A 25074-nucleotide genomic window follows, 5' to 3' on the forward strand; every position below is an offset into this window, starting at 1 on the left:
GGACGTCCTCCAGGTAGCCCAGGTAGTAACAGTCGAGAGGGACAAAGGGGTAGTCCACCTGCAAGGCCCCTGGTCATCCTGAGTCATCATCACCAGCTGTCCAGGCCAAAAGAGTCTCTTGCGCCGCATGTGGAGGACGTGTCTCTGGCCCCCAAACCTCAGGCTGTAGGAGAGCCAGCCTGCTGCCCGCACGGCTTTGCTGTGGTGCAGCTCCTTCGTGGGAATCACCACCTCGGAGGAGATGTAGCGCCAGGAGGGGCGACCTTGAGAACACTGGGTGGGAGCCAGCACCACCCAGAGCCCAAGCAGCAAGAGGGGCGTCCTCAGGGTGACGGGGCCCCCTGCCAACCTCATGCCCGTGGTGGGGGAGAACCGTCGATGTGAACGGAGAGAGGGAGGGTCCTCAGTGAAGCCTGGTCCGCACCATCTGCTGTGGCCACTTCCTGCCAAGGGCATGATGACAGAAAACCCACCCTGGCTGGGTCAGCTGAGGCGACAATGACAGGGTGTGGCAGTGGGTGGGGCTGGACCGGCATTCAGCTGGGGTGGAGGTGGGGGAGGTGGGAACCCTGTCTGTGGATGCTGAGGTGGAAATAAGAGATGTTAACGTAAAAAACCATTGAAACCTGTAAAGAATTTTTGTGAGTTTATTTGAGCCAAACTGTCGACATATGCCGGGAAGCAGAAGCTCAACGAATTGAGATAGTGCTCCGGAGAATGGCAGGGTTACATCCATATTTATACATGAAATTCATTGGTGACAGATTTAAGGGGGTGGGATTAAGCGAAGCGGGGAAACCTCTGTGATAGGATAAAAAGTAAAATGATGGGCACATACTTAGGTGGGTGCAGGAAAATTTAACATGACAAATGAAAGAATCTGCTGCATCTGTCCTGGGCCCAGCACACCTGGTTGTGCCCCAGGGGCTCCATAAAAAGGGAAGTCACAAGTGACCCAGACATCCCAAGGACATGTTATCATAGATGCAAAAAGACAGATAGGCTCAGTTACGGTAAAGGTTGACCTTATCAGTGAAGATATCGGCTTAGAACGTAAATGCCCACCATAACTGCTTTTAGTTAAGGTTTTATTTCAGACCATCCTTTGTGGTTACTTTAGGTCTCCGAGTCAGCAAAACTGCCATGCAGGCCTCTCCTGAGCTTGTCAGGTCAGCATGTGGCCCCTTTCGTCCACAGAGACAAGGAAGCAGACCCATGTCTCCATTGCATACATGTCAGGCTTCTCTCTAGCTACTTGCACACATGTTATGTAATTACAGCAAAGTTAAATTCCCTACTGTTGCCCTAACCGGTTTGGCTCAGTCGATAGAGTGTCGGCCTGCGGACTGAAGGGTCCCAGGTTCGATTCTGGTCAAGGGCATGTACCTTGGTTGCGGGCACATCTCCAGTAGGCGGTGTGCAGGAGGCAGCTGATCGATGTTTCTCACTCATTGTGCTGTGGACCAACATTCGCAAGAATAAGACCACCAACTCCAATTAGGTCTTAAACAGCAAGCGAGGATTTATTGAGCTGCCAGCGTCCGCCACAGGCCCCTCCTGTAACAGCCCCGAACTTGGTGCTCGGCGAGCTTTTATTCCCAGAAACCACAAACGTCCTTGATTTACAGTTACAAGGCTCGAGTCAGGACCTTCGCGCAAAGCTGTCTGGGAGTGGGAGACTTGGAGTTATGCCTGGTTACCTATCTTTGACCCCATCCTTGTTAAAATTTTTTACTGACATTCAATTCATCACAATCGATGTTTCTAACTCTATTCCTCTCCCTTCCTCTCTGTAAAAAATCAATAAAATATATTAAAAAAATAAAAAATAAATTCCCTACTGTCGATGAAATGGCCACATACTAGCCTGACAGCTCAGGGGAAGCCTGCGTGGTGGCCTTGCAAACTCAGAGACCTGTAGTAGCCACAAGGGATGGTCTGAACTGAGAACCTTTTCATTGAAAAGCAGTTTGTAGTGGGCAGTCATGTCCTAAGACAGCATCTTCCTTGACAAAGGTCAATCTTTACCTTAACTGAGCCTATTGTCTTTTTGCATCTGTGATAACATATCATTGAAATGTCAGAGTAACTTGTAACTTCCCCTCTTCCAGACCCCTTCAGGCCACAACCAAATGCCCTGGGCTCCAGGACAGCAACCACAGATTCCTTCATTGTTATTGTTTTTTTTGTTTGTTTGTTTTGTTTTTTTAATATTTTTTTTATTGATTTTTCACAGAGAGGAAGGGAGAGGGATAGAGAGTTAGAAACATCGATGAGAGAGGAACATCGATCAGCTGCCTCCTGCACATCTCCCACTGAGGATGCACCCGAAACCAAGGCACATGCCCTTGGCCGGAGTCGAACCTGGGACCCTTCAGTCCGAAGGCCGACGCTCTATCCACTGAGCCAAACCGGTTAGGGCCATTGTTATTGTTATCATGATAGTTGTTGCCTGTAAACTATCCAATACCCAGTTAAAGAAGCAAAAGAAATTTTAAAAAGCATGTTTCCATCATTTCACTTTTTATCCATTCCCAGAAGTTGCCCCCCATCTCACCATCCTTTGCTTTCTCCTGCCTCCCAAATCGATCACCAATGGATTTCATGTGATTCACGAAGCTCTCCTCCTTTGATTGTAATGTATGGAGCAAGGTGAAAAAATGCCATTCTCCGGAGCATTATCCCAATCTGTTGAGATTCTGCTTCTCAGCAATTATTGAAAGTTTGGCTAAAATAAACTCACAAAGTTCTTTACAGGTCTGAATGTTTTTATGTTAACACTACCAACACTGTCACCATGAAGCAGCACTGCCCGGCGTCGAGCTCAGGAGACACCTGCCGCAGGGCAAAGCTTACAATGAGCCCTAGAATACTGGGCCTCAGTGTGAGAAATGTTGATCTCTGTGGATTGAAATAACGGGCTTGGAGACAAGAAGTATGGCAAAAACGAGACTTTTAACACATCTTTGAAAGAGAGGGTGTCGGGCTCTACAGGCACACGTGGAGTAGCCGTTACAGGCTATTTCTCTCTAGGGTGCAAAAGTCCCTCCTCTGGTTCCTCATTGGCTGAGTGCTATGGTGTTAACGGTTTTCCTCATATGTGGTCTAGGTCTCATTGTCTCACACTGGGCCATTAAAAAGAAAAAGGGCTACCCTAGCTGGTTTCACTCAGTAGGTAGAGTGTTGGCCTGTGAACCAAATGGTCCCAGGTTCGATTCAAGTCAAGGGCACGTACCCTGGTCAGAGTGTGTGCAGGAGGCAACCAATTGATGGTTCTCTCTGTCTTTCCCTCTCTCTTCCAGTCTCTCTAAAATCAAGGGAAAGCCCGGCCAACATGGCTCAGTGGTTGAGCTTCAACATATGAAGCTGAAGGTCATGGTCTAATTCTCCATCGGAGAACATGTCTGGGATGTGGGCTTGATCACCAGTATAGGGCGTGAAAAAGGCAACCGATCAATGAATCTCATCATTGATGATTTTCTCTCTCTCTCTCTCCTTAGAAAAAAGGGTGGGTGCCTGAAGCCTTTCCTAATTATCTCCACCTACCCATGTCTAGTTGAGGTAGGCTGGAGGTGTTTAGTCATGGGTGCCTCAGAGGTTTCCATTGTGATGCTGGCTCATGTACACAGTCCTTTGTTCTTGTATCTTCTCCCCTCCTCCCCACATTCTCTTTGTTCTGGGGAAATTCCATAACCAGTTCCATTAAAAGTTGACTATGCTGGAGATGGATCACAGAGGCCTAGTTCCTTCACTCAATTGCTGGAGGCTAAAGCAAACAGAGATTAGCATGAAAGTGCAGAAGAGACATTGGAAGGCCAATGAACTTTGATATTCAGCAGGGCTGAATATCAGCACAAAACTGCCCTGCTGTGGGCAAAATGGCTCGAGGCAATTTCTTGACCTGATAATTCTTACATTGTTTACCAAACTTTACCTTTGATCTGCCTGTGTGCATTGCTAAAGAGCAGATGTGTATTCAAACTGAATAAATAGGAGATGGTCCCTGGCCCAGTGTGCCTTTTCAGGAAAGAGGTCTCCGCCTGGCCCCCAATGCCTTCTAAATTCATATTTCTTCTATAGCATTTTCATTTCGGTGTCATTCCCTCCTTCAGATCCTGAACCTTGGCATGCGGGTCGCGGCAATTTGTGCCTCAAACAAGAGACTGAAGGAGCAGAATTGCCTGAGTGAAAAATGAAGTGAAAAATTAAAAGTTGGAAACTCACCAGAAAGGTGGAAATTCACTGGCGCACAAAGCCCGTGCCAGCATCAGAGTCGCGACCATAAGTGAACAGGGACGTTTCTGGAATCAGCCAGGTTATAATGGGGGCAGAATTTGAGTAAAAGGCAAACACATCATGGTAAATTTGTACCTTTCATGCTCAAGGATAAAGGAATTAAGGTGTCAAAAGTTACTCTCTTAGATCAGGCTCAAGGAAGACGAGTGCCCTTGTCATCTTTAACTATGTTGGCTCTTGTTCAAACTGCATTATGCCCACTTCGTATTGAGGATCAAAAGCCTACAGACCCCAGGAGGATTTGCCACTGCCCCCTCCCTCCAACTAAGGTAGAGCCTATAACGCCCCCCAATCGTCCACCTCTGGTGTGGGAAGGCTCATCAACTAGAAAAATGGGGCTAACAGTCAATTTAAAAAGGGACTCTAACGCTTTGTCTGAAAATCACCATCTGACGCCTTGGAACTGGCAGATTTTAGCTCAAACGACTTTAGACGCCAGTCAATGCTGTGGAGAGCAGAATATGATAAGATCTGTGAACAACAGACTGAGATCTGGGCCGCATCTGGCTGTAAGTCCCAGGCAATCTGAAAGAGCCATGAAAAGAACTCTGTTTTATTAAGTCTTGTCTATGTGTTATGCGAGCTTGTCTGTTGATTGTTGTTTTACCTGTCTTTGTTGTTTGGTTTAATTGCTTATTGTTAGTCTATTGAGCAGGCCTCTAATTTATCTTCATAGAAAAGAAACAGTAGGTGGCCAGGCCATTACTGACTTTCCCCAGAGCAAACAGGATGTGGGGATGGGAAGAGAGAGTACCAGCGGAACACGTGGCCAATAGCACAGGTCCTAGAAAGATTCCCCGAGACAAAGGGAGGTAACTAAAAAAAGGCTCCAGCCCATGAATTACTAGGTCTCTTAGTGATCCTGTGAAATGGACACCCGCTCTTGGAAATGTAATTAAAAGTCTCATTTTCCTCATGTTTTTGTTTCCCAGTCCGTCCTTTGAAATATAAATAGATCAGCCATTTCTCACAATCTGGGAAATGCGTCTGGGACTTCTATACCCATGAAGAGAAAAAGGTTAGTTTAAGGGGGAGGTGACCCACCCGATTTTCGGTAGTGTCTTATCCTAAGCTTTTTATTGTGATGTAGTACCATTTCTTTATTGTCCTTTCTCTTGCCCTAGATGTATTGGCAAAAATTCTGCTACGTGAGTAGCCTGAGATTTTACTGCCTATGTTTTCTTTTAGGATTTGTATGGTTTCATGGCTTACATTTGAGTCTTTTACCCATTTTGAGTTTATTCATGTGTAGGGTGTAAGTTGGTGGTCTGGTTTCATCTTTTGCATATGTCTGTCCAGTTTTCCCAACACCATTTGTTGAAGAGGCTCTCTTTACTCTATTGTATGTCCTTGCCTCCTTTGTCAAATATTACTTGAGCATAATGGCTTGGGTCGATTTCTGGGTTCTCTGTTCCATTGGTCTATATGCCTGTTCTTGTGCCAGTATCAGGCTGTTTTAATTATAATGGCTTTGTAGCATAGTTTGATATCCGGTCTTGTGATTCCCTCCAACTTTGTTCTCCTTTTTCAAGATTGTTGCAGCTATTCAGAGTCGTTTATGCTTCCATATAAGTTTTGGTAGTATTTGTTCAAGTTCTGTGAAGTATGCCCTTGGTATGTTTATAAGAATTGCATTGAATCTGTGGATTGCCTTGGGTAGTAGTGACATTTTAGCGGTGTTAATTCAAGAGATCCATGAACATGGTATATTTTTTCACTTGTTTATATGTTCCTCTATCTCTTTTCTCAGGGTCCTATAGTTCTCCAAGTATGGATCTTTTACCTCCTTAGTTAAGTTTTTTTCCTACGTATCTTAATTCCTTTGTTGCAGTGGTAAATGGGATTTTTGTTTGTTTTTTCAGTTTATCTTTCTGAGAGTTCATTATTGGTGTATCAAAATGCCATTGATTTCTGGATGTTCATTTTGTATCCTGCTACCTCTCCATTTTCACTGATCTCTCACTTATTTCCTGTATCTCTCCATTTTCTCTGACATGAAAATGTTATTTTATATGAAATTGTGGTTACCTGATTTTACAATGTTGAACCTATTTAATGTCTTTCTTTCAACTTGGGAAGATGGCTGTACATAATGTCGATCCACTTTTTTATGAATTCCATGGCACATAAGATTAAAATGGTGTGACCCACTCATCTAGTCCAGCATTTATTGTTAAACTGGGAAAGATGGGGCCATCAATTGACCTGACTCCGAGGTGCGTCATAGCCCAGGTGTTCTCCCCCCCAGACCCACACCACTGAGTCCAGGAGAAGGAATGTGCTCAGGGCCTAGAAGGACATGTCAGACTGAACACAGTCCCTCCCACTTATGAGAACAGGGTCCCCACATGCAAATGTCTCTTCAAGCTGCAGGGTAAATCCTCTCTGAGCTGTGCAGGCTCACAGCTCTCTCCTCACACAGGGCTGAGGTCTCTGGGAAGGCAGCTCTGTGGTCTAGAAGAAGATGAGGCTGCTGCGTCTTCTCCTGTGCCTGCTGGCATCCCCCCAAGGTGAGGGTCTCAGGGGTCAGACAGGGGTCATGGAGGGCAGGTGACTGAAAGGACTGATGCTCCTTGTGCCCAGGGGGTCCCGTCCCACGTGCAGCTGCAGGAATCAGGCCCAGGACTGGTGAAGCCCTCGCAGACCCTCTCCCTCACCTGCACTGTCCCTGGATTCTCTTTAATGAGCAATGCTGTGCCCTGGACCCGCCAGGCCCCAGGGTGAGGGGCTGGAGTGGGCCGGGGTTATGTGGGCTGGTTGAAGTGCAAAGTATAATGCAACACTGAAATCCCACCTCTATGGAGGGGTCTCTCTTTTCCGTGTCCAGCGCGGCTAGAGAGTGGTCCAGTTCTCTGAGTAGGGGCGGCTGGGGATTGAGAAAATGAAAGGAGACAGACACAGAGATGGAAGGAAAAGCTGGGACCGGGTGGGACCACTGCCCTCTTTTGATGGGGAGACAGGGACCCAGCACCGATACAGTGTGCTTATTTTATACTCCAAACTAGTAGCCTGGTGCACGAAATTCGTGCACATTAAAAGGGAATTAATTTCCCTAACCGGTTTGGCTCAGTGGATAGAGCATCGGCCTGCGGACTCAAGGGTCCCAGGTTCAATTCCAGTCAAGGGCACGTACCTTGATTGCGGGCACATCCCCAGTGGGGAGTGTGCAGGAGGCAGCTGATCAATGTTTTTCTCTCATTGATGTTTCTAACTCTCTATTCCTCTCCCTTCCTCTCTGTAAAAAGTCAATAAAAAGAATTTTTTTAAAAAGGGAACTAATTAGCAGAGATACTTTAATATTGCTATTTTCCCTTTCTCTATAATAGAAGTGTGAGAGATGAAAGGAAATTAGTAAAATGTATATGAAAATAATATATAAATTTATTAATAAATAAACAGTAACAAAAGGATATAACAACAACAGAGGCAAGATATAAAAATGACAAAAACATGATATGAAAACAACAAAAACATGATATGATATAAAAACAGTGATGCAAACAATGACTGATAAAGTGATTAAACTTATTCTAATATCTCCCTGTACACCACATTAAGAGTGAAAACACTTTCAGAGTGCTTGACTAATTTCCCTTGTGATGAAGAACTTACAACTTTAACTGTAACATCACATGCTCTTCAAACTCAAGAGAAAGCAACATATAACTGACCATGTGCAAAAACGGGTTCAGGTAAGAATATGCCTACTTTGTCTAGAGTTTGTCCTTGCGATTTATTAATAGTCATCACAAATGCTGGCATCTCGGGAAACTGTCATCGAATCAATTTAAATGGGAGGCCAGCGTCAGATGGGGACAAATTAATTCTTAGAATCAGAACAACCTCTCTCTCTGCAGATCCTGTTAATACTTCAGCTTCGATAATGTTAGGTCGTAATCTTTGGATAATAAATCTGGTACCATTACAAAGACCCCATTTACTATTAAGATTTCTCAATAGCATGATGATTGCACCCACTTTCAATTTTAATTTATGACATGGCATTCCTGAAGGAGTAATACTATTAAGAAATTCGAAGGGAAATTTTTCCTTTTCAGCATCATCTGTGGAATCAATGGAATCATCACTCAAATATGTGTGAAAATCGCCATCGAGCATATCCAAATTTTCTTCATTTAATTTTTGAACATGCTCATTCTTTGGACAAAGAATTGCACGTTTAGGTATATTTTTAACACTTGGAGTGCGGGAAACGAGTCAAGTCGGCTCGCGTGAATTGCGCGTACTCCGCGGGAGCCGTCTTTAACTCGGTTCATATAGATTTGCGGTGGAGTGCGGGAAACGTGTAAACTCGGGCCGATTGTAACTGCGTATTACCAAATATTTGTTTGTAATCCACCCTTTTGGTGGATGGAACAAAACCAAAAGACAGAGCCATCTTATATTTTGGCGGGAAATTCACCTGCACTCCAAGTGTTAATATTATCTATAGCAGTGGTTCTCAACCTTAGCTGCACATTAGAATCACCTGGGAATCTTTTTAAAATCCTGATTCCTGGGCCTCATCCTCCGGAAATTGTTTCTTTGTTATGGGGTGGGGCCACAACAGAATTAAAACTTTATTGTGGGGAGCAGCTACAGTGTTTGGACAGGTTCAAGCCTTGGACTGATGAGAGGGCACAGTCCTCTCATTGCCACGTGCAAGTCCCAGCTTGGAGGGCAGGGCCCTCCCAGCACAATTATAGCCAACAGCTGTAGTTGTAAGCTTGAACCTATGGTCGGAACACGTGGCCCCACGTGCCTGAGTAATGTGGGCTTGATAGAGTTCAGGTGCATGTAGTTGAGTAGGATTGAAACCCAGGAGAATGTTGTAAACATCTTGGTCACGCCCTTGCTTTGCCTCATAGCATCTGCTATAAACTAAAGGCATGGCTGTGGGCAAGGTCACTGTCTCTCAGAGAAGCAGCGTCCCACCGAGACCCGGCTTTCATTCTCTTGTCTGTCTTTTCTAAACCTTTCAGCCGCTGCCACTCAGGTTCACCCCTGGCCCTGCTTTAGAAAGATATGCCTCCACGTTCCCAGGGTGGGTTCCTGCCTCAAACCCCGCCCTTACAGGAAACAGCTTCAGGAAACAGCTCTGGGGAGGGTGCAGCCATTGCCAAGACAACCCCTGCAGAACTGACTTCCTTCCGCTTGGTCTCGGTGGTTGTGGTCATGATGAACACAACCCATGGTTTTTATATAAGTAGACTAGTGGCCCGGTGCATGAAATTCATGCGGGGAGTGGGGGGGAATTCCCTTAGCTCAGCCTGTACCCTCTCCAATTGGACATCCCTCTCGAAATCTGGGACTGCTGGCTCCTAACTGCTCACCTGCCTGCCTGCCTAATTGCCCCTAACTGCCCTTCTCTGCTGGCCTGATCTCACTCCCAAGTCCCCTGCCAGCCTGATCTTGCCTCCAACTGCCTCTGCTTGCCTGATCACCCCTAACTGCCCTTTCCTGCCAGCCTGATCTTGCTCTCAACTGTCCTCCCCTACAGCCTGATCTCACCCCCAGGCTTAATTAATAGGCATGTTTAATCAATAAGTACATTAAACCAAATAAAATGACATATTTTGAATTTTTTTCTTATTTCACTTTCCAAAGTAATGACTAGCTCTTAGAGTTATTTTCACCAACAGTTGCTTATTCCCAACGTGTTCTTTGGTAATTTTGAAACAAGCCATTAGAGAATCTTTTTGCAGGAGAGCTGATCGCTCCGCCCTCTCCAGCCGCCTTTGAAATCAGAAGAGGAGTATCCGGCGCCTTTCTAGAAATTACAGATTTTCGATCTTCAAAACATATAGTGGGGCCTTGACTTATGAGTTTAATTCGTTCCGTGACAGAGCTCGTAATTCAAATTACTCGTATGTCAAATCAAAAAGTGAACGAGTGAGACACGTGATGCTGGGATGATGTTGTGGCGTTCACTGTGACGTTTACTGCGCCAACTAGCGGTGGGGTATCTGAAGCTGGCTCGTAACTCGAATTTTAGCTCGCAACTCAAAGCAAAAAATCGGCCGAGAGACGGCTCGTATCCTTAGTCGGGACACTCGTAAGTCAATGCCCCACTAGGTATTTTATGATTTGAACAAGAAACCACATTTTTTTTTCGCTAAAAGTATTACAAAGGGTATTACATAAGTGTCCTTTTTCCCCCCCACCCTTGACAAGCCCCTGCCCTTCCTTACCCCCCAGTGTCTTATGTCCATTAGTTATGGTTATATGGATGCATACAAGTCCTTCGGTTGATCTCTTACTCCCCTCCCTCCTGTCCCCCAACCCTCCCTGGCCTTCCCACTGCAGTCCGACAATCGGTTTGAGGCAGCTCTGCCACTGTATTTATTATTGTTCAAAAGTTTGTAATGGTCTTAATTATCCATGAAAGAGTGAGATCATGTGGTATTTTTCCTTCATTGACTGGCTTGTTTCACTTAGCATAATGCTCTCCAGTTCCATCCATGCTGTTGCAAATGGTAAGAGTTCCTTCTTTTTAACAGCAGCATAGTATTCCATCGTGTAGATGTACCACAGTTTTCTAATCCATTCATCTACTGATGGGCACTTAGGCTGTTTCCAGATCTTAGCTATGGTGAATTGTGCTGCTATGAACATCTGGGTGCATATATCCTTTCTGGTTGGTGTTTCTGGTTTCTTGGGATATATTCCTAGAAGTGGGATCACAGGGTCAAATGGGAGTTCCATTTCCAATTTTTTGAGGAACCTCCATACTGCCTTCCATAGTGGCTGCACCAGTCTGCATTCCCACCAGCAGTGCACAAGTGTTCCTTTTTCTCCACATCCTCTCCAGCACTTGTCGTTTGTTGATTTGTTGATGATGGCCATTCTGACAGGTGTGAGATGGTACCTCATTGTTGTTTTGATTTGCATCTCTCGGATGATTAGTGACTTTGAGCATGTTTTCATATGTCTCTTGGCTTTCTGAATGTCCTCTTTTGAAAGGTGTCTATTTAGATCCTTTGCCCATTTTTTGATTGGATTGTTTATCTTCTTTTTGTTAAGTTGTATGAGTTCCCTATAAATTTTGGAGATTAAGCCCTTATCAGATATGACGTTGGCAAATATGTTTTCCCACGAGGTGGGTTTTCTTGTTGTTTTGTTGATGGTTTCTTTTGCTGTGCAGAAGCTTTTTATTTTGATGTAGTCCCATTTGTTCATTTTCTCTTTAGTTTCAACTGCCCTAGGAGCTGTATCAGTGAAGAAATTGTTTTGGCATATGTCTGAGATTTTGTTGCCTTTGTATTCTTCTAGAATTTTTATGGTTTCCTGTCGTACATTCAAGTCCTTTATCCATTTTGAGTTTATTCTTGTATATGGTGTAAGTTGGTGGTCTAGTTTCATTTTCTTGCATATATCTGTCCAATTTTCCCAACACCATTTATTGAAGAGACTATCTTGGCTCCATTGTATGTTCATGCCTCCTTTGTCAAAAATTAATTGAGCATATTGGTTCGGGCTAATTTCTGGACTCTCTATTCTATTCCACTGATCTATATGTCTGTTCTTGTGCCAGTACCAGGCAGTTTTGAGAACAGTGGCTTTGTAATACAGCTTGATATCTGGCATTGAGATCCCACCTACTTTGTTCTTTCTCAGGATCGTTGCAGCTATTCGGGGTCTTTTTTTATTCCAGATGAATTTTTGGAGAGTTCGTTCTAGATCTTTGAAGAAGGCCATTGGTATTTTAATGGGAAGTGCGTTGAATGTATAGATTGCTTTGGGTAGTATGGACATTTTAATGATGTTGATTCTACCAATCCAAGAACATGGTATGTTCTTCCATCTGTTTATGTCTTCCTCTATCTCTTTTTACAACGTCCTGTAGTTTTCTGAGTAGAGGTCTTTAACCTCTTTAGTTAAGTTTATTCCTAGGTATCTTAATTTTTTTGGTGCGATGGTAAATGGGATTGTTTTTCTAATCTCTCTTTCTGAAAGTTCACTATTGGAGTATAGAAATGCCTCAGATTTCTTGGGGTTAATTTTGTATCCTGCTACATTGCCAAATTCATGTATTAAGTCTAGTAGCTTTTTGATGGAGTCTCTAGGGTTTTGTATGTATAATATCATGTCATCTGCAAATAAGGACAGTTTTACTTCCTCTTTTCCAATTTGGATGCCTTTTATTTCTTCTTCTTGCCTAATTGCAATGGCTAATACTTCCAGTACTATGTTGAACAGGAGTGGTGAGAGTGGGCATCCCTGTCTTGTTCCTGTTCTTAGGGGAAATGGTGTTAGTTTTTGTCCATTGAGTATGATGTTGGCTGTGGGCCTGTCATATATGGCTTTTATTATGTTGAGGTATGATCCTTCTATTCCCACCTTTCTGAGAGTTTTTATCAAAAATGGGTGTTGGATTTTGTCAAATGCTTTTTCTGCATCAATTGATATGACCATGTGGTTTTTTTCTTTCAATTTGTTTATGTGATGTATCACATTTATTGATTTACGGATGTTGTACCATCCTTGCATCTCTGGGATAAATCCTACTTGGTCATGGTGTATGATCCTTCTGATGTACTGCTGGACCCGATTTGCTAAGATTTTGTTGAGGATTTTGGCATCTATGTTCATGAGGGATATTGGCCTGTAATTCTCTTTCATTGTGATGTCTTTACCTGGTTTTGGTATTAGGGTGATGCTGGCTTCATAGAATGAGCTTGGAAGTGTTCCTTCCTCTTGAATTTTTTGTAGTAGTCTGAGGAGGGTAGGTTTTAGTTCTTCCTTGAATGTTTGGTAAAACTCCCCTGTGAAGCCGTCTGGCCCTGGGCTTTTGTTTGCTGGAAGCTTTCTGATGACTGCTTCAATTTCTTCCATAGTTATTGGCCTATCGAGGTTTGTAGATTCTTCCTGTTTGAGTTTTGGAATGTTGTATTTTTCTAGGAATTTGTCCATTTCCTCCAGGTTGTCTAGTTTGTTGGAGTAGAGTTGCTCGTAGTATTGTTTAACAATCATTTGTATTTCTGTGGGGTCTGTTGTTATTTCGCCTCTATCATTTCTGATTTGGTTTATTTGGGACCTCTCCCTTTGCTTCTTGGTGAGCCTGGCTAGGGGTTTGTCAATCTTGTTTATCCTTTCAAAGAACCAGCTCTTGGTTTCATTGATTTTCTGTATTGTTTTTTTTTGGTCTCTATGTCATTGATTTCTGCTCTAATCTTTATTATCTCCTTCCTTCTGCTCACTCTGGGGTTTTCTTGTTGCTCTCTAATTCTTTGAGTTGTAGAGTTAGATGATTGGCTACCATTTTTTCTTGTTTTTTGAGATAGGCCTGTAGAGCTATAAACTTTCCTCTCAGGACTGCTTTCATTGTGTCCCAGAGGTTTTGGATTGTTGTGTTTTCATTGTCATTAGTGTCCAGGATGTTTTTAATTTCTTCTTTGATGTCATCGGTAACCCAATCAATATTTAATAACATGCTATTCAGCTTCCAAGTGTTTGAGTATTTTGGGTTGTTTTTATTGTAGTTTATTTCTAACATTATGCCATCGTGGTCTGCGAAGAAGCTTTTTATGATTTCAATCTTCTTGAATTTGTGGAGACTTTGCTTGTGACCCAATATGCGGTCTATTTTTGAATATGTCCCATGAGCACCTGAGAGGAATGTATATTCCGCAGCTGTGGGGTGAAGTGTTCTGAAGATGTCAATTAAGTCCATCTGATCTAGTGAGTCATTTAGGATTGCTGTTTCTTTGCTGATTATTTGTCTAGCGGATTTATCCAGTGATGTCAGTGGTGTATTAAAGTCCCCTACTATGATTGTATTGTTGTCGATCTCTCCCCTGATATCTTCCAGAAGTTTTCTTATGTATGTGGGTGCTCTTGCATTGGGTGCATATATGTTTACCAGGGTTATATCTTCTTGTTGTATTGATCCCTTTAGTATTATGAAGTGGCCTTCCTTATCTCTGGTTATGGCCTTCACTTTGAGATGTATTTTGTCAGATATAAGTATTGCTACCCCAGCTTTCTTTTCCTTTCCATTTGCGTGAAAGATATTTTTCCATCCCTTCACTTTCAGTGTGTGTGAGTCCCTTCTAATGAGGTGGGTCTCTTGTAGACAGCAGATGTATGGGTCATGTTTTTTTATCCATTCAGCCACTCGATGTCTTTTGGTTGGAGCATTTAGTCCATTTACATTTAAAGTTATTATTGAAAGGTACTTGTTTGTAGCCATTTCTTTTTTTGTGTGGCTGTTTTCTTTCTGAGCTTTTTATTTCTTCTTTTTACACCAGTCCCTTTAGCATTTCTTGCATTGCTGGCTTGGTGATGATAAACTCCCTTAGCCTTTTTTTGTCTGTGAAGCTTCTTATTTCCCCTTCAATTTTGAATGATAGCCTTGCTGGATAGAGTATTCTTGGATTCAGTCCTTTACTTTGCATCACTTTGTAGATTTCCATCCATTCTTTTCTGGCCTGATGTGTTTCTGTTGAGAAATCATTTGATAATCTAATGGGAGATCCCTTGTATGTTACTTTCCGTCTCTCTCTTGCAGCCTGTAAGATTCTCTCTTTATCCTGAACATTTGCCATGGTAATTATGATGTGTCTTGGTGTGGGTCTTTTCGGGTTCACCTTGTTTGGGACTTTCTGGGCTTGTGTGACTTTTTTCTTCCCCACCTCAGGGAAGTTTTCTGATATTATTTCTTCGAATAGGTTTTCTAATCCATGTTCATCTTTCTGTTGTTCTGGCACCCCTATTATTCGTATGTTGTTTCGTTTCATGTTGTCCCAAAGCTCCCTTAGGCTCTCCTCCTGTCTTTTAATTTTTTTCTCCATTTGCAGTACAGTTTGAGTGTGTTTTGCTTCCTTGTCTTCTAATTCACTAATTCGGTCCTCCGCTTCTCCCAGTCTACTGTTGATACTTTCAATGGAGTTTTTTATTGAAGCTATGTCGCTCTTCATTTCTTCTTGGGACTTACTTAAGTTGTTGATTTTTTCATCTGTTTCTTCTAGCTTCTTGCATAAGTAGTTGAGTTTTTCATCTGTTTCTTCTTGCTTCTTGAACATCCGGTGCATGTACTCTAGGAACCTTATTCTGAATTCTTTTTCCGTCATGTTGCATATCTCTGTCTCACTTAGCTGCTTTTCTGGCGAGTCCTCCTTTTCTTTCCTTTGGGGGTTTCTTTGTCTACCCATGTTTGATCTCACTGACATGACTAGTTGTTGAGTCGTTCAGTGGCTGGACCCTGGGTGGCAGTGGCTGCTCCCTGGGTGGCAGTGGCTCCTCGGGCTGTGGTTGCTCCTTGGGCGGTTGTGGTAGCAGCGGCTCCTCTGTTGATAGCAGAGCCTCTGGTGGGTGCTGTTCACAGCTGTGGTGGCTCTTCTGGCTGGTGGAGGGAGGCTTCACACACAGCAACTGTTCCCCAGGCAGAGCGTGTGGTGATCAGGAGGCCGCTGTTGCTTGAATCTGCTTTCCGTGGAGGGGTGCAGGTCTCCTCTGGGCTCTTACAGTCGTGCTGCTTGCGAGTCGTTGCCTCCGGGTTAGTAGCCGCAGGGTTAGTAGCCGATCTCTGGATGCCGGTAACAGCTACCTAAGATGGCGCGGTCTCGCCGCTGCGCTGGCGCCCAGGGGGAGGTTTCAGCCTCAATCTCTAACCATCCGCATTTTTTAGGAGTTCTCTGTCTTTCCTGGCTGCAGACTGTCTCTCAGCTGAACCTCCCCAGCTTGATCGGGCTGATTGTTACCCGTTTCAGCTGCTCGCCCCTATCTGCTCCGGGATAAAGCACCAACACGTCCGTCTAAGCCGCCGCCATTTTTTCTCTCCAAGAAACCACATTTTTAAATATGATAACGGCACTTTTTCCTGAGCCTGATTTTGCACATCAATATATGTCCCAGTCCTGCCAGCATTTCATAAGTTATTTGAGCACTCAGCCCGGGGTTTGCGTGGGCTTGCTCCTGACATTTCTCCAAAAATTCTCCCTTCCATAGTAAATAATCTCCTCCATCCAGAGTTGCACAACCCGGAGAAGTGTTTCAGGATTAGGACATGGAGGTGGAGGGGGCCGTGAAGGCCATTCCTCCCATTTTTCTTTTTGCTCTTTTTTAGGAGCAGAGGGTGCAAGGGGAGGAGGCTTATCCTCCTTAGCCTCTCTAAAAGGCTCTAGCAAATGCAATACCGTGTTCCACAAGGAGAAACAGTTTGGAGGCAAGTTTTTCCCCTGCTTCTGAGCTTTGTTCAAATTTTGACCCACTCTTTGCCAACATTCAAGATCTAATGTACCTTCTTCAGGAAACCAAGGGTTATGTTCTATAACATCAAGCAAAAACTGTAAGAGAATAAGTTCTGAAACTTTAACTCCTTAAGCATGCAAATCTAAAGTCTACAATCGTTTCTTACTTTTTTAACCGAATTCTGCCCCATTAGCCTGGCTAAAATAAGATTTCCCCACCCTACTTGCAGACGGTGACATCTGCAGCTGACCATGCGCTTCGTGTGCGGTGAATTTCCCCACCTATATGGTAAAATCTTCCCCACCTTGCCAGTGGCTCTAGGCGATATCTTCTCCTCCAGATGTCCCTCATTGAGGTGCCAGATGTGATGACCCGTGGTTCAGGGTTCGGGCTCTGGAGAAGGGCCACACTCAAATGACAGAGAGGAGACAAGAAATAATAATTTGGAAGTTGGGGGGCCAGGCGGGAGCCCAGGAGGACTCCACTTGTGCTCAGGCCCTGCCATCCTTTTATTCAGTTTGGGATACACCTATAGCCCTTAGGCAGGCAATTTCCAGCAACAGACAGACTATCTTCTCAGTAATGATTTACATGACTGTCTGGTCGGGAAGTTGCTTCAGCTACCATTGTCTCCACTAAACAGTCACTGCATAGCTCTGACCTTTGCCAGGGCTCAAGGGTCACCAGCCTTCCGGGCTCCTTGTCCACACCTCTCTGCTAGTGAAGACAATGGGCAGCTTCCACCAGGGAGTCCTTTGACTGGGAGGTATAAGTCTTCATTCTCCCTCCCTCCGCTCTGCTAAGGACAGGATCGTTGGAGAGGTCTCCTCACCTAGGCACAGTTGTGCTGAGCCATCCGGGTCAAAGGTGATTTCTGCTCCCATTTTGGCTAAAAGGTCTCTGCCCATTAGAGGGAATGGGCAATCTGGCAAGTACAGGAATTCATGAACTACCTGGTGGCCACCTGACTGACATCGGCAGGGGTGGCAGAACAGCCTGGGGCTGTGGTCCCTGGTAGCTCCGATAATGGTGACTTCCCGTCCTGAGAAGGGAGCTACTTTCTGAGTAAGTACCGAGTGCTCTGCTCCTGTATCAACCATAAAGTTCACAGTCTGGCCCCAGATTTTCATTGTGACCATGGGCTCATGGGGGCCCAGTTGGAAAGAGCTTGGTCTGTAATTCAGGTCTCATCTGGGTTCCACATCTGGGAGAGCCTCCCTGGCCCATCTGTCTGTGTCTAATGTCCCTGGTGGGGCCTGGGTCTGGTGGGAAAAGCCATGGCCAGCGTGGCTTTCAGGTTCAAAGGCTTGGAGAAAGAGCTGACATGCAAATTGACACACAAGACAAGAAATATTAATTTGGAATTATGGGGGGAAGCCAGGGAAAGCTTAATGGTAGTAGTCAAGTTCCACTGAGTCTCCGTCCCACCTGCTTTTATTTACTAGAAGACACAATTGCCTTTTAGAAATGCAGACAGACATATCAATGGTAATGTTTAGTAAACAGTAAGATTATCAGGTTGGGGGAGTTTGCTTTAGGCCATTGAGTCAGCAGTAGGTAATGAAATGCAAATATTCACCCTGTGAATATCAAACAGCCCAGTTCAGCCTTCTGACAGGACTTCTCCCATTTATATTAATTACTGTTGATCTTGGTTCTCAGCAGTCTGGAGCCATTCCCAACCTTCTGTTATTATTCTCATGCGTAGTAAAAGACCAATACCCCATCTTGTGGGGTCCCATTTTCTCCAATTCTATGAGGACCCTGCATTTCTCAGAGAGGCATGTGGAAAACGGGGAGTGGTTTGGGTCCCTGATCAGCTGAGCACAACCGTCGTCCAACTGGCTCTGGAGAGTCCGGTTGCAGGGAGATGGAAGGAGGTGGTGTATCTAAGCTTCCCTGGCTAGCAAAGGGGCACTGGGTACCACTTCAGGCACGTATGGAGGTGGTAGAACTGGCAGGGCTTCCTCAGGGGGTTCCTGCAGAATAGGAGGCTTATTCCCCTTCTGAGGGGCCTGCTCTTTTTCCTTACCTACACAAAACCGGATCCAAAGCAGCTTAAGCTCTGCTATTTCTAGCCACTGGTCAATATAAGGGAACTGGTCGGGATGACCTGGGTCTCCTGTGGTAATTCTGTGAACATTCCTGATCGTGGGGACATCCAGTGTGCCCTCCGGTGGCCATCCTCCCCCAAAAGATGGCCAGTCTGTCTCACACATCCTTTTTGACTCCCAGGGAACTAGTTGTACCCCATAGTCCCCAATAAACCTCTTTTTAAAATTCCTTAACATACATTCTAAGACAGTAGAGTTTGTGGAGGAGCTATTACCCATGTTGCAGGGAGGGACAGGGTTGCCTCCCTTTAAAAAAAATACCTGAATAAAAGAACTAATCAAAATAGGCTAATTTTCTAACTTCATTTGTTCTTGGGTGTGGACAGCAAATGACACTAATCAGATTTCTGCTATCAGCCTCCCTGAGTACATTGACATAAGTAATTAACCTCTGTTTAGGGAGTCAAAATGCAAATCATTTACTCCCAAGTGTCCTTGGTTTAGGGAAGACAGGCTTTAAGGATTTAGGGAAGACAGGAGTTACAAGATGCCTTGCTTTAGGGAAGACAGGATTTCTCCTCAGTTTCCCTATTCTACTTGTCCCGGCTTACTGGCCTGTCATCCATTCAACTTTCTTTCAACATTTCTCTCTACCTTCCTCCATTACACCAAAGCTATATTTTCTTTCCAGTTTGTTAGAACTCTTTTTTTAAAAAAATTAAATCTTTATTGTTCGGATTATTACAGTTGTTCCTCTTTTTCCCCCCTATAGCTCCCCTCCACCCACTTCCCACCCCACCCTCTGCCCTTACCCCACCCCCACACACACACACACTGTCCTCATCCATAGGTGTACGATTTTTGTCCAGTCTCTTCCTGCACCCCTCACACCCCTTTTCCCCCACGAGAATAGTCAGTCCACTCCCTTTCTATGCCCCTGATTCTATTATAATCACCAGTTTAGTCTGTTCATCAGATTATTTATTCACTTGATTTTTAGATTCACTTGTTGATAGATGTGTATTTGTTGTTCATAATTTGTATCTTTACCTTTTTCTTCTTCTTCCTCTTCTTAAAGGATACCTTTCAGCATTTCGTATAATACTGGTTTAGTGGTGATGAACTCCTTTAGCTTTTCCTTATCTGTGAAGCTCTTTATCTGACCTTCAATTCTGAATGATAGCTTTGCTGGGTAAAGTAATCTTGGTTGTAGGTTCTTGGTATTCATCACTTTGAATATTTCTTGCCACTCCCTTCTGGCCTGCATAGTTTCTGTTGAGAAATCAGCTGACAGTCTTATGGGTACTCCCTTGTAGGTAACTGACTGTCTTTCTCTTGCTGCTTTTAAGATTCTCTCTTTGTCTTTTGCTCTTGGCATTTTAATGATGATGTGTCTTGGTGTGGTCCTCTTTGGATTCCTTTTGTTTGGGGTTCTCTGCGCTTCCTGGACTTGTAAGTCAATTTCTTTCACCAGGTAGGGGAAGTTTTCTGTCATTATTTCTTCAAATAGGTTTTCAATATCTTGCTCTCTCTCTTCTTCTGGCATCCCTATAATTCGGATGTTGGTACGCTTGAAGTTGTTCCAGAGGCTCCTTACATTATCTTCATATTTTTGGATTCTTTTTTCTTTTTGTTTTTCCGGTTGGGTGTTTTTTGCTTCTTCATATTTCAAACCTTTGACTTGATACTTGCGATCCTCTAGTCTGCTGTTGGAACTCTGTATAATATTCTTTATTTCAGTCAGTGTATGCTTAATTTCTAGTTGGTCCTTTTTCATATCCTGAGGGTCTTACTAGATTTATTGGCGGTTTCTAGAAAATTCTTGAAAGACCTTATAAGTGTGGTTTTGAACTCTATATCTTGTAGTTTGCTTTCCTCCATTTCTGTCATTTGTCCCACAGTCACACTGCTCTCCGTTTTCCACCACAGAGTTTCCACATCGAATGGGTGTCAGGCTACTGTTTGTATGCACCATTTCAGTTCTAAACAGGCATTTTGCGTTATTATACAATATGTGTTCTGTGTGTTGAAAAGAACAGTTACTGAATGAATCTGTCAACACAGGGTATCTGTACATGATGCAGATGGCCCTTCTCTGGCAAACGCAGTCGTTCCTACCCAAATACAGACTGAAGGTGACCCCTACCTGGTGGGCGGCTGTAGTCGATGACAATAAATGATGTCTGGATAGGTGACCAGAAAGATGAGACTATATCTTGTGCATAATCCATAGAGAAATGGATCAAAATCAAGTTCATGGGGCCCATCTCTTTTCATGATTATGGCTGAATGTGGCTTAAATACATCATAAATGTTGTAACCATAATTCTGAGCAAATGGACCATATGACGCATCATTGTTGCTTATATCGGTTGGCTCTCCCTCATTATAAATGATGATGAGGCCGATGTAGTACCTCATTTCGAGACCTTGAAACATGGCATCTATTAAACTACCTATATGTACCAGGTATTGGGCACACTGTGACACATTGTTGTACAGAGTATAAATGGAATGGGCACTCATAAGACAGCCTTTCATAGCTCCACTGTGGGATGCATAGATCTTACTGCTGACCCTGGAGGCTGCACTGGGGTTCTGGTCAGAGAACAGCGGGTACCTCTCAGCCTTGTGTTCCAGCCTGGACGTGGGTCCTATGGCGTTAGTGTTGGCTACGATCTGAGAAATGATGTGTTCAAACCCTTGGGAATTGTTATCATAAAAAAACCTTTGAAACCGGTAAAGAATTTTTGTGAGTTTATTTGAGCCAAACTCTGGACATATGCAGGGAAGCAGAACCTCAAAGAATTGAGATAATACTCAGGAGAAATGGGAGTTCATACGTTGTTTTTATAAATTACCATCAAAAGGAAAATACGTAAGTGGGTTACAGGAAATCCATTGATGATAGATTAGGGAGGTGGGAGAAAGGAGAGCGGGGAGACCTCTGGGATAGGGTGAAAAGTGAAATGATGGACATGTGCTTCTCTTACACCAGTGCTCGGCAAACCACGGCTCGAGAGCCACATGTGGCTCTTTGGCCCCTTGAGTGTGGCTCTTCCACAAAATACCACATGCGGGCGCGCACGAACAGTGCGATTGAAACTTGGTGGCCCATGCACAGAAGTCGGTTTTCAGCTTGGGCGAAAGAAAAACGGAAGACGAAAACCGTGAATTTAAAGTTGAATGGACCGAGACTTTCGTGTTTATTCAAACTTTAAATGGCTTTCCGACCTGTCTTATTTGTCAGGAAAAATTGGCGCATAACAAGAAATCAAATTTGGAGAGACACTTTACAACTAAACACGTGTCATTTAGTACTAAATATCCTGTTGGTGATGCAAGGAAGAAAGCAGTTGAGGAACTTCAGAAGAGTCAAGAAAAATCAAGTTCTGTATTTAATTACTGGATGCAATCTTCCAACAATGTTAATATTGCAAGTTTTGTGGTTAGTCAAGAGATTGCTAAGAGAGGAAAACCATATACAGACGGCGAATACATAAAAAGTTGTTTTATAAATGCATCCAAAGAGCTATTTTGGGATTTTAAGAACAAAGCAGATATTCTAAAAAAAATTAAAGAGTTACCATTGTCTGCTAAAACAGTGAAAGATAGAACAGTCAAAATGTCTTCGAATATAACCAACCAGCAAGTCGAAGATCTTAAATTGGTTTCAGCTTTATCAATAGCAGTTGACGAGTCTTGTGACATAAATGATACAGCGCAAGTTTCACTTTTTATACAATTTATTTCATCTACAGGTCCTAAAGAAGAACTTTTAGGATTATTGCCACTCAAAGGTCAAACACGTGGAGAGGATATAGCAAATGCTGTAATTGAGTGCATTGAAAAATATCATATTCCACTCGATAAAATTGTCTCAATTTCAACAGACAGGGCGAAAAGTATGACCAGCATAAGAAACAGGTTTGTTGCTATTTTGAAAGAAAAATTAATCACGAGATACTTCCTTACCATTGCATCATTCATCAAGAAGCACCTTGTGCGCAGACATTTCCAGAAGAAATTTGCAAAGTTATGGAATTGGTGATTAAGATTATCAACTCCATTATAGATAAAGCTCTTAATCATCGCCAATTTACAGGATTTTTAGTTGAAATGGAGAGTGAGTACACAGATCTTCTGCTGCATAACAAGGTACGTTGGTTATCAAGAGGAAACATTTTGAAATGTTCTGCTTCCTTAATAACAGAAATTAATGCATTTCTCCTTGAGAAGGGTGTTCACTATCCAGAACTAACGAATGATCAGTGGATCCCAAAATTTTATTTCATGGTAGACATTACGTCTCATCTAAATCAGCTTAATCGTAAACTACAGGGGAAAGGAAACACAATTTTTTCGATGTTAGAAGAAGTTATTTCATTCTAAAACAAATTATCTCTTTTTGCTCAAGATTTTGAAACATAAACTTTTTTAAAAATATATTTTATTGGTTTTTCACAGAGAGGAAGGGAGAGGGATAGAGAGCCAGAAACATCGATGAGAGAGAAACATCGATCAGCTGCCTCTTGCACACTCCCCACTGGGGATGTGCCCGCAACCAAGGCACATGCCCCTGACCAGAATCGAGCCTGGTACCCCTGAGTCCGCAGGCCAACGCTCTATCCACTGAGCCAAACCGGTTAGGGCAAAAGATAAACTTTGATTCACTTTCCAAGCCTGTTGAAACATCGCCAAGAAAATAATTCTGATATTGACATTTGCTATTTCAAAACAACACTTTTAAATATGAGGGAAGCTTGTCTCAACAGGTTTCAGGAATTCAGAAACAGCAAAGCGACGTTAGCCTTTGTTAAAAAACCTCTTAATGCTACTGTAACAGAATTAAATTTTCCTCCCTTTAATATTGACATTGGCAACTTTGAACTGCAATTGCTGGATTTAAAAAACAAAGAACTGTGGAGGTCAAAATTTGAACATCTTTGTGCTGATATAAAAATATTGGAGAAAAACAAATGTGAACTTAGTTCACAGCACAAATGGTCTGCTTTGAAAGACCTGGAGAAGGAAGATATGTTGATTTTTAACACCTGGAATAGTATTCCTGACTCATATAATCAACTGAAAAAGCTAGTGTTTGCTGTTCTTTCCTTATTTGGGTCTACATATTTATGCGAACAATCATTTTCAAGCATGAACCTTATCAAGAGTGAATTGAGAAGTCGTCTTATTGATGAGAACCTGGAATCGTGCCTAAAATTAAAAACAACAACATACAAACCTGACTTACCCAAACTTTCCAAGAAGATGCAAGGCCATTGTTCACATTAGTGTTTGTCAGTCATTGTCATGATTTAATTTTATGGATATTGTTAAGAATTTAATTTTATCAATAAATAATATCATTATTAAGTATGATATCAAGTTTTATTTCAACGTACCTATAGTTTAAGACTTAAAACTTTAAGTAAAGTTTATTAAGTTAATTTTAGGGAAGTTGAGGAGTGAAAGAAGATGTAGTGTCGAGGATTGAGAAAGGTATGTTGAGATGGTTTGGACATAAAGAGAGGATGAACGAAAGGAGACAGACGAAACAAGTGTACAAGGTGAGTGTGGATGGGAGAGTTGGAAGGGGTCGACCTCAGCGAACGTACTTCAATCAGATTGAGGATGTTTTTAGCAAAGGCAAGCTTAGGAGTACCCTAATTAAGTTAATAACAATGTACCTACCTATATAGTTTACGTTTAAAAATTTGGCTCTCAAAAGAAATTTCAATCGTTGTACTGTTGCTATTTGGCTCTGTTGACTAATGAGTTTGCCCACCATTGTCTTACACAGACGGGTACAGGATAGTTTCACGTAATTAACAGTTGACGATTAACTTGATAACAATAACGATGGGGAATGTCCTGGTGCCATTCGCTGTGCCCTGAGGGGTGGGGGTGGGGAAACGGGGGGGGGGGGTTACAAGTTACCCAGACATTTCACTGGTATGTTATCTTAGAGGCAAAAAGACAAATGGCCTCAGTAAAGATCTAAGTTGATCTTTGTAAGGGAAAATACTGGCCTAGGACATGACTACCCACCGTAATCTGTTTATAGTTAAAGTTTAATTTCAGACCATCCTTTGTGGTTACTTTAGGTCTCTTAGTTTGCAAGACTGCCATGCAGGCCCCCCTGAGCTTGTCAGGTCAGCATGTGGCCCCTTTTGTCCACATGTCCCCCTTTTGGTCATAAATCAATCCAAAGGATGCATTGATGACCAACCTTTTGGTTGGATAATGGAGTCCCACGGTGCTAGGAAGCTCATTCCCAAGATGTCTCAGTGTCAGCATGTCTTTTTTTTATATATATATATTGATTTTTTACAGAGAGGAAGGGAGAGGGATAAAGAGTTAGAGACATCGATGAGAGAGAAACATCGATCACTGCCTCCTGCACACCCCCTACTGGGGATGTGCCTGCAACCAAGGTACATGCCCTTGACCGGAATCGAACCTGGAACCCTTCAGTCCGCAGGCTGACACTCTATCCACTGAGCCAAACCGGTCAGGGCAATGTGTCAGC

General features: G+C 43.2%; 1 protein-coding gene across 1 annotated transcript in view; it reads right to left on the minus strand.

The window, feature by feature from the left end:
• LOC102435319 (disintegrin and metalloproteinase domain-containing protein 21-like) overlaps positions 1-354 on the minus strand; it is a 2354-nt gene extending 2000 nt beyond the window's left edge. The window contains exon 1 of the mRNA XM_006107845.1: positions 94-354. Coding sequence (XP_006107907.1) covers positions 94-354 — 261 coding nt within the window. The remainder of the gene's footprint in view (positions 1-93) is intronic.
• Between the last annotated feature and the right edge of the window lie 24720 nt (positions 355-25074).

The sequence above is a fragment of the Myotis lucifugus genome, unplaced genomic scaffold (assembly GCF_000147115.1).
Source record: "Myotis lucifugus unplaced genomic scaffold, Myoluc2.0 scaffold_1482, whole genome shotgun sequence".
Lineage (NCBI taxonomy): Eukaryota > Metazoa > Chordata > Mammalia > Chiroptera > Vespertilionidae > Myotis > Myotis lucifugus.